This window comes from Mus musculus, chromosome 11 (genome assembly GCF_000001635.26).
Source record: "Mus musculus strain C57BL/6J chromosome 11, GRCm38.p6 C57BL/6J".
Classification (NCBI taxonomy): Eukaryota; Metazoa; Chordata; class Mammalia; order Rodentia; family Muridae; genus Mus; species Mus musculus.
In genome coordinates, this window is record NC_000077.6 from 103,112,602 (window position 1) to 103,122,028 (window position 9,427).

At 47.8% G+C, this 9,427-nt stretch overlaps 1 protein-coding gene across 1 annotated transcript; it reads left to right on the forward strand.

The window, feature by feature from the left end:
- Nucleotides 1-3,723: 3,723 nt before the first annotated feature.
- Nucleotides 3,724-7,124, forward strand: Hexim1 (hexamethylene bis-acetamide inducible 1). The gene has a single exon (NM_138753.2). The coding sequence runs from the start codon at nt 4,321-4,323 to the stop codon at nt 5,389-5,391; it is 1,071 nt and encodes a 356-aa protein (NP_620092.1). The 5' UTR covers nt 3,724-4,320; the 3' UTR covers nt 5,392-7,124.
- Nucleotides 7,125-9,427: the final 2,303 nt, after the last annotated feature.

A 9,427-nucleotide genomic window follows, 5' to 3' on the forward strand; every position in this document is an offset into this window, starting at 1 on the left:
GAGGCCAAAGCCCACCCACTTTGAGCCTCTATCCTGAGGGGTGGGCGTAGGGTTCTGCGTTGCTTGGACCCCTAATTGTAGTAGACCCAGTGCCTGCACAGACCTCTTAAGCTGCTTGGCCTTGGAACTTTTGTTAACTGCCTAGGCGGCCTTGGCCTCCCACGGGATAATCTGTGTTGGTCCTGCTGCTCTATTCAGCTTTTAAACTACCCACTCCAGCACCTAACGAGTGCCCAGAGCCACCGAGGGCTAGCTATTGGCAGCCGATACCACCTGGGCTCCAAGATCTTCCTTGTTTTGGGGGAAAGGAGACCGTACTGGGTGGGGATCCTTAGACTTATTCCTCTGAGTTCCCTAACACCCTGTGAGGCAGACCACCTCCCCGGGTTTGGCCATCCTTGTGCCTCACTGGAAAATACAGGCACTCTCCGGGATTTTAACAGTAGGGAGGATAGCCCTAAAGACAGACACCATTCACTACACAGGTTCTGTAGCTTCAGCGTCACAAGCAAAAAGGCTGAAGCAGGAAAACCTATGATGTCGGCAGACATCGGGGCAGCGAGCGGGAGCCAGGACTGCAGGGAAAAGTCAAGTCGGCCTCACAACTCACTTGCTGGCTCGGCAAGTGTGGACTAAAAGATTAGCTGTTCTGAATCTGGATTGACTTGTTTGTGAAACAGGACCGACTTCTGCACCATAAGGCAGCCGAGCGGTTTAACAGTGCTTGGAGGGTAGAAAATACTTGGCAAAGGGCTAGGACTTGGAACATATAAGTTCTGGAAGTCTACGACCTTGGTGAGCATGTCCCCTTCCATTATGAGACCTTACTCTTAGCCCTCTCTAGTAAACTTAGTCTAGGTTCAACCATAACTTCCATATTCCTGACTGTGTGTATTCAATCAAGTCCTCTAAAATCTGAAGCATGGACATTTTGACTCTTGCAGCAAGTTGTCTGCAAAGACTCCTTTTCCTCTTTATTTTTTAAGACATTTAAATATATTTTATGTGTATGAGCATATATGACTCTGTAGCACACATGCCTGGTGCTGGTGGAGGTCAGAAGAGAGCATGGGATCCTTAGGAACTGGGGTTACACTTGTGAACTGCCACGTGGATGTTGGGGATGGAGCCTGGATCCTCTAGAGAACAAATGCTCTTAACTATGCAGCCATCTCCCATACCTTGAGCCCCCTTTCCATCTTTGTTCTTGGTCTCCTGGTGCGTTCTAAGTAATGAATGAAGAAAGACAGGCTTTTCAGGCAGACCAGGTTTCTAGCAATGCATGGAAAACAAGCTAGAATGGTCATTTTCAAAACAGCTGCATGTCCCCTTAGGGCATTCTCACTTGCTTCCCCTCGAGACTGTCTCACACTAGATTGCGGCCCCACCCAGCACTCTGAAGTTCATAAACCCTTTTACTTATGAAACACTTTTAACCTGGGAGGTGATGTGCACCTAATTATTACCGTGGTGCTGAGGCAGGAGGATCTGCATTTCAGGCAAGACTATATTATATCCTGAGGCCTTGCCTCAAAAACAAAATTGTGCTTCCTGCTCCTTCCAAGTCAATTGCTCCGTAATACACAGATTTCCAAGTCCCAAGCAGTCTGATTGCAAGTTGCTGCATGGATTTTCTTTATTGCCATTTGGCTCACTGTGGCCGGGCTTCATTGTGCAGTCCTGGCAACTTGAAGCTCCAAAACTTTTTATCTTTTTTGTCCTAACAAATGACTGCCAATTTGTAATAGTTTGCAATGAGCTGAAGCTTTTACTGGAAATAAAAACTTACTGAGGGAGTGTGGGAGAAAGGATTTTGTGTCTTGTTTTTAATTTTTTTTTTTTACATATCTGATTTTTTTTTTCTTTCCTGCATGTGTGTACAGCATATGTGCCTGCTGTCAATGGAGGATATCAGCTCCTCTGGATCTGCAGCTATAGACATTTGTGAGCCATCGTGTGAGTCCCAGGGAGCCAATCTCAGGCCCTCTGAAGAGCAGCCCGTTCACTAACTGCTGAGCTGGCTTTCCAGGTCTTGGCTTTTGTGTTTTTGACAGAAAAACCGTATTAGATGACGCAAGGAAGACCCGCTCTAGTTACAACTGCCTCTTCGTTGTCAGGTGACCTTGGATAAGTCACTTGATTTCTCCAAGGCGCAGAGCTTTCCTATAGCTAAAATGGCGGCTAACTCCTGCCCTACCTCGCTCACATGGCTGCGCTGGTCAAATAGTTTCATGTGTAGAATCTCACTCCATTATGGCTGGAATGTAAGGAAAAAGAAGAATGGCTCACTGGGTACTCAGGCAAAGGGAGAAGTGGCAATTACGCCAAGGGGATTAAAGGGAGTTTTTCGGGTCCTTCTAGTAGGGGAAAAGAATGTGAATCCCTTTTAAGGGGGAGTAGAACCCCCACTTCACCCCCAATGTACCCTACGGCCCTGGGTCAAGCACACCCATTTCAGGGAAGGCCTTCAGCTTTCCTTCTCGAAGCCTTCCCCCCAACACACACACACACCTCATCTCTGTGGATGACACCCCCTTTTTTCGGGAACGCATAGATTTTTGGGTTCCTCCCCAACACAGACTTCGCATCAATTGGCCCAATCTCTCCAGAGTATCCTGGCTAGGGAAAGGTTTGCGGTATCGGAAGCGAAGAGGCCAAGTCGACCCCGGGAGGCCATTTTCTTCGGCAGAAGCCGAGGTTCGGGGCGAGTCCTTCCTCCTCACCACGCGCTTCCCATCCGGGCTCAGGCGGAGAGCTCGGCCGCGGAGGACCACTTTGCTTTCACCTCTGGTGCGGAGATAGCTCTTGGCCTGGGTGGCTGCTCTCACCTAAGGGCCTCCAGGATAGCCTGAGGACCGACGTCACTCAGGACTCGAACCCGCCCTCTCAGTTCCTGAGGCCTAGTCTGAAGCTGATGCTCGGCAGGCCACCACACTGTCCCTTTAAGGCGGCACTTCTTAATTCATTTGTTTACTTCTTCATGCGCTTTTCGTCTTTTTAATAAATAGTTGTCCAAAATATCCTTCCGCTTATCTCTCTCCAAGAAACCCATCACCTACCTCAGAGACATTATTGTAATTTTAAGAATCCAATGTCAGTAATCACGACTAACAGCTCTCTTTATAGAATTTAATCCTCTTTTACACTTTAGGGACTACTTTTTAGGGACAGACCATTTTTGCATAAGTTGAAAACGGTTTATGGCCATCAGAACCTTTCCGCTGAGAACAGAATATGACAGTAGATTTTCAAACGCACCTTTTAATAAAAATATTCTGTATAAGCTCCCAAAGGTCATGGAATCTTCTTGTATTCCTGAAGCACAATGGTATGGTCCAGAACCCGCCCCATCTCCTCTGTAATTGGTCTTCCTTCCTCGGAGAGACGAATAACTCTTGCCCAATGACTGCTCACGTTTCTTCAGCGAGAGCTAAGCGATGGAAGAAGGCGGCCTGGGAGACGCCCCCTACGCATTCTATGATTGGCTACGTTGCACGGCGCGCGAGGACGGCGGGCCCGAAAGAAGGGAACTACGACTCCCGGCTGCCCCACACCTGGACTCCGTTACGCATGCGCATGGGCGGGGCTTACAAGCTTCTATATATAAGAGGCGCCGAGGGCTTGGAGACAGCAGTTGGAAGTTGGCAGGTGGAAAGTCAGGTTGGGAGGGGAAGCCGGAGGAGGAGGCGGAAGAAGAGCTGTCTGAAGGGGGAGGGAGGGAGGGAGGAAAAGAGGAGGAGGCGGAGGAGAACTGAGCGGAGCATCGAGCCAGAGGGGAGATGAGTTTGTCTGTCCTCGGCTAAGGCTCCGGCCCGGCCTGAGGAACTGGGAGCTCGGGTTGGAGCGACACCCGTGGAAGTGGGAGGTGGCGGCTCTGGGACTTTAACCCCTTGTGGGCTCTGCGGCAGGGGATTTAACCCTTTGTGGATTCGGCCCCTCCGAGGCAGCGTCATCGGGTAGTTTTAACCCTTTCGGGTTGGGTTTAACCCATTGGACTTAAACCTCCTCTCCTTGCGCACCAACTCCTCGTCTGTGGGAGCACTCGGCGGGGAGGCGTGAAGCCCACCCCTCTGCATATTTGCATACGGTGCCTGCTGCTGAACCCCCGGACCTGCTAGTTGGCCACGCTTGTGTGCGCTTAACCCTTTATTGACTGGACTCCAAGTTGCGATTGGAGTTTGCTGACAGGACGGACGGAAGGCGTCACTGCAGAAATTACTGACCGAAGAGGACTTTGTTGGACATATTTTGAAAAGAAAGAAAAACCTCTTTCCTTAAGCCAGAATTTCTCAAACTTCCAGAAGAGAACTCTACTAAGCCATGGCCGAGCCACTCTTGACAGAACATCAACACCAGCCTCAAACTAGCAACTGTACAGGTGCTGCTGTTGTCCATGAAGAGCATACCTCTGAGCGCCCCCCAAGCGCGGAGGAACGGGTGCCCAAGGAGGACAGTAGGTGGCAATCGAGAGCGTCCTTGCAGTCCGGTAGCCGTCCAGGGCAGGAGGGAGAAGGGGGCCTGAAGCACCAGCTGCCCCCATTGCAGACGAATGCCTGTCCAGAATTGAGCTCCCTGGAGAAGGGCGAGAAGGGCCAGAATGGGGAGGACTTATCCACTGGCGGTGCCTCCCCGTCGGCGGAGGGAGAGCCGATGTCAGAGTCCCTCGTGCAGCCAGGTCATGACTCGGAGGCCACCAAGCAGGAGGCTCCTGCCGCCGGAGGCGAGGAGCCATGGGGACAGCAACAGAGACAGCTGGGCAAGAAAAAACATCGGAGACGCCCCTCAAAGAAGAAGCGGCATTGGAAGCCCTACTACAAGCTGACTTGGGAGGAGAAGAAAAAGTTCGACGAGAAGCAGAGCCTGCGAGCTTCGCGGGTTCGAGCCGAGATGTTCGCCAAGGGCCAGCCAGTTGCGCCCTATAACACCACGCAGTTCCTCATGGATGACCACGATCAGGAGGAGCCTGATCTCAAAACCGGCCTTTACCCCAAGCGGGCAGCCGCCAAATCCGACGACACCAGCGATGAGGATTTTGTGGAAGAAGCTGGTGAGGAAGACGGAGGCAGCGATGGCATGGGAGGGGACGGCAGCGAGTTTCTGCAGCGGGACTTCTCGGAGACGTACGAGCGGTACCACGCCGAGAGCCTGCAGAACATGAGCAAGCAGGAGCTCATCAAAGAGTACCTGGAGCTGGAGAAGTGCCTCTCCCGCAAGGAGGACGAAAATAACCGGCTGCGGCTGGAAAGCAAGCGGCTGGGAGGCGTCGACGCGCGAGTGCGGGAGCTCGAGCTAGAGCTGGACCGGCTGCGCGCTGAGAACCTCCAGCTGCTGACCGAGAACGAACTGCACCGGCAGCAGGAGCGAGCGCCTCTTTCCAAGTTCGGCGACTAGACTGAAAACTTTTGGGGGGAGGGGGCAAAGGGGACTTTTTACAGTGCTGGAATGTAACATTATATACATGTGTATATAAGACAGCGGACCTTTTTATGACACATAATCAGAAGAGAAAATCGCCCCGGCTTTGGTTTGGTAAATTTAGCTATGATGTTGCTTGTGTGCTTTCTCCTGTTCTTTAATTATGTGAAACTGAAGGGTTGCTTTTCATGTTTTCCTCCTTAGATGTTGTTTCTTAATGTGCAAGTAATCTGACCAAGTTATAATGCATTTTTCTGTTTTAAAAAAAAAATCCCCTCCTTAAGCGGAGCTATAAGGTGGCCAAATCTGAGACCCATTACATTCATTCTAGTTATAATAAATTTAATGTTTGTAAATGTAACAGTTTCAGTGTGATTTCTAGAGATTAAAAATCGTGCTGGTTTGTGTGACTGCACTTTTGAGGTGGGGTACCAAGATTGTTAAATTTATCTATTTGCAAAAATACTTGAATAGAAGAAATTCAGTTTGTTCCCTCCACCCCCACCAATGGGTTTTTAAATTTTCAAAATACAGTTCAGGTAAAATGTACTCAATGTTGTGCCTGCTTCCTAATGCTGGGGAGTAGAAAGTGGCTACAGGCAGCAGCTTAGCTTGCGCACCTTGATGGCTGTTCAAAAGAGTGCTAACAAAAGTATAAGCCTGATTTGGCAATTGTTAGATAACGAAAAGCCTCATTTCATCTCCACAAGTCAATTTTTCAGTAATCCTGGCTTCCGTCCTAACCACCCCACAAAATTCCAATGGAGTTCCTGTTTGCCTACCTTGGTAAGTAAGGCTCCTGGTAAACTTGCTTTCTTAGTACATCCAAGAGATAGCCAAGATAAACTTGTGAGAAAACATGTTAGCGATATGTTGGACTTCAAATGGCTAAGTGATCTAAGGACTTAGCATCAATGTCTGACACTTAAGTACTTTTTCTATTGAAAATAAGAAAGAAAAGCTGCCCTTTCCATTAGAATCCAACTGAAATTTGAAATGCCCCTTTCTACAAGTAAAGCTGGCTCAGGAGCGGGCTGAGGTCTTTAGATGATGAATACAAACCCTGCATGTTTCCAGTACTGCAGCTATTCTCAATCTCCTGGGCTGCCTGGACAGCTGCCTAGGTTAGGCTGCTCTTGAAAATGCAGGGAGGCTCTGAGAACTAGGCCTTATCACAGAATCAAAATGGTAAACTCAACAGTTCTCTCATGTCAGTATAGTTAATGCAACCCTGTCACCTGACCTGTGTCAGTGTTTCCTTAGGGCAATTATATTGCTAAAATTATTAGCACAACTGGCTCCGTAACTTGGAGTCTTAAAAACCATAGGGGGCCTTGGGGGTCCACAAGCCCCACATAATTGTGTGAATATATATATATATAATATATATATATATATATTGAATATATTATATATATTCAAGTGGGTTCAAGAACTCAGGAGGTTGTCAAATTCCTTGGTGGTTAAAAACCCCTTAGGGCAGGGGCTTCTCAGCCTTCCTGCCAGCTAAATGGTAACAGTGGAGTTGACTGGAACATCAAGAACGAATGCAGCTACAAATCAATAATCAAGAAAAGCTGTGCCAGGAGGACGGCTTGGGACCTTCAAAACCAAGCTTGCTGGTTCTATTCTGGCAGGTGGTCTCCTGCAGAAACTGTAAAATCAACTTTTCTTTGATCTAAAGATTGCATTAAATGTCTATTTTGAAACTGTTTTCCTCGTGATTTTCATTCTCTGACATCATACAGCAGCCCTGGAAAGTTGGCTGTCTGCTGGAGAGCAGCAGCAGTGCCCTCTGTCTTTCCCTTGCAAAGCCCTGTCTCATGGCGACTGCTCCACAATAGGATGCAGCAGGGAGAAACTCTGAATTCACATCGTTTTCCTAAGAAACGTTTATCTAGAGACAATCTATTCCTCCTATTATTAGAAACACGGCATTTCCAGAACCCACCTTGGGAAGACCTTAGATGCATTCATCATTAGGAAAAAAGTGTATAAAGGTGTACATTCTACTTTGAAGAGGCAAATTAAGTCTAGTTTTTAAAACTACACAAATTGGCCTGGCATGGTGGCCCACACTTTTAATCCCAGCACTGGAGAGGCAGAGGCAGGCGGATTTCTGAGTTCAAGCCAGCCTGGTCTACAAAGTGAGTTCCAGGACAGCCAGGGCTATACAGAGAAACCCTGTCTCGGAAAACCGGAAAAAAAAAAAAAAAACCACAAATTACAATTTTAAGTAACTCTAAATTATTCTGCTTTACCTTGTGTTATGCAAATTTGAGTGTTTCGAAGGCACTAACATTTTGCTATTTATGTTGTTGAAATGATTAAAATTAACACAAAACTCTCCTTATGAACACTTTCTAGATTGAGACACAGACGACTACTCCAGTAGAGTAGACACTGAGTTGCCTGTAGTAACAGGGTTGTGATGACAAATGATCCTCCCCACACACCCCAGCCTTTCATGCAAGTCCTTTGCCAAACATTTTAGCAGCTGCTCAGAAGCCCTGGCTGACAAGTGGGCCATTTCAGTTTGCTCCCTGTCTTGTACTGGGCACGGTTATGAATGAGGAAACGCTTCCCAGACTAACTCGGACAGGCAAACACAACTCTACTTGGGTTACTTAAAAACACAGAGACTATTAAGTGGCAGAATCCTGTTTTTGATTTCAGAGTTTTAGGGGACGGAAGCAGAGAATTCAAGATTGATTAAGATCCAAAAAAAAAAAGATAGTTTTCTTAACTAGTAGCCTGGAAATGCAGCTCAGTGGTGCAGTGTTTTCCTCTTGCTGACTCCTGGGTTTGAAAAGGCAGGCATGTACTCAAGCCTGTAACCCCACCACTCTGGAAGTAGAAACAGGAGGATTAGAAATTAAAAGTCTTGCTGAACACATGAAACTCAAGAAGAATGAAGACTGAAGTGTGGACACTATGCCCCTCCTTAGAATTGGGAACAAGGTGCTGGTGAGATGGCTTGGTGAGATGGCTCAGTGGGTAAGAGCACCTGTCTGCTCTTCCGAAGGTCCGAAGTTCAAATCCCAGCAACCACATGGTGGCTCACAACCATCGGTAATGAGATCTGATGCCCTCTTCTGGTGCATCTGAAGTCAGCTACAGTGTACCTACATATAATAAGTAAATCAATAAAATAAAAATTTAAAAAAAAAAAAGAATTGGGAACAAAACACCCATGGAAGGAGTTACAAAGACAAAGTTTGGAGCTGAGATGAAAGGATGGACCATGTAGAGACTGCCATATCCAGGGATCCACCCCATAATCAGCATCCAAACGCTGACACCATTGCATATACTAGCAAGATTTTATCGAAAGGATCCAGATGTAGCTGTCTCTTGTGAGACTATGCCGGGGCCTAGCAAACACAGAAGTGGATGCTCACAGTCAGCTAATGGATGGATCACAGGGCTCCCAATGGAGGGGCTAGAGAAAGTACCCAAGGAGCTAAAGGGATCTGCAACCCTATAGGTGGAACAACATTATGAACTAACCAGTACCCCGGAGCTCTTGACTCTAGCTGCATATGTATCAAAAGATGGCCTAGTCGGCCATCACTGGAAAGAGAGGCCCATTGGACACGCAAACTTTATATGCCCCAGTACAGGGGAACGCCAGGGCCAAAAAGGGGGAGTGGGTGGGTAGGGGAGTGGGGGTGGGTGGGTATGGGGGACTTTTGGTATAGCATTGGAAATGTAAATGAGCTAAATACCTAATAAAAAATGGAAAAAAAAAAAAAAAAGAAATTAAAAGTCAGCCGGGCATGGTGGCGCACGCCTTTGATCCCAGCACTTGGGAGGCAGAGGCAGGCAGATTTCTGAGTTCGAGGCCAGCCTGGTCTACAGAGTGAGTTTCAGGACAGCCAGGGCTATCCAGAGAAACCCTGTCTAAATTAAAAGTCACTGTCCACTACATAGCAGGTTCTAGGCCAGCCTGACTGCATGAGACTCTGTCTCGAAAATAATAAAAGGCAGACCGGCCTGGGGAGATGGCTAA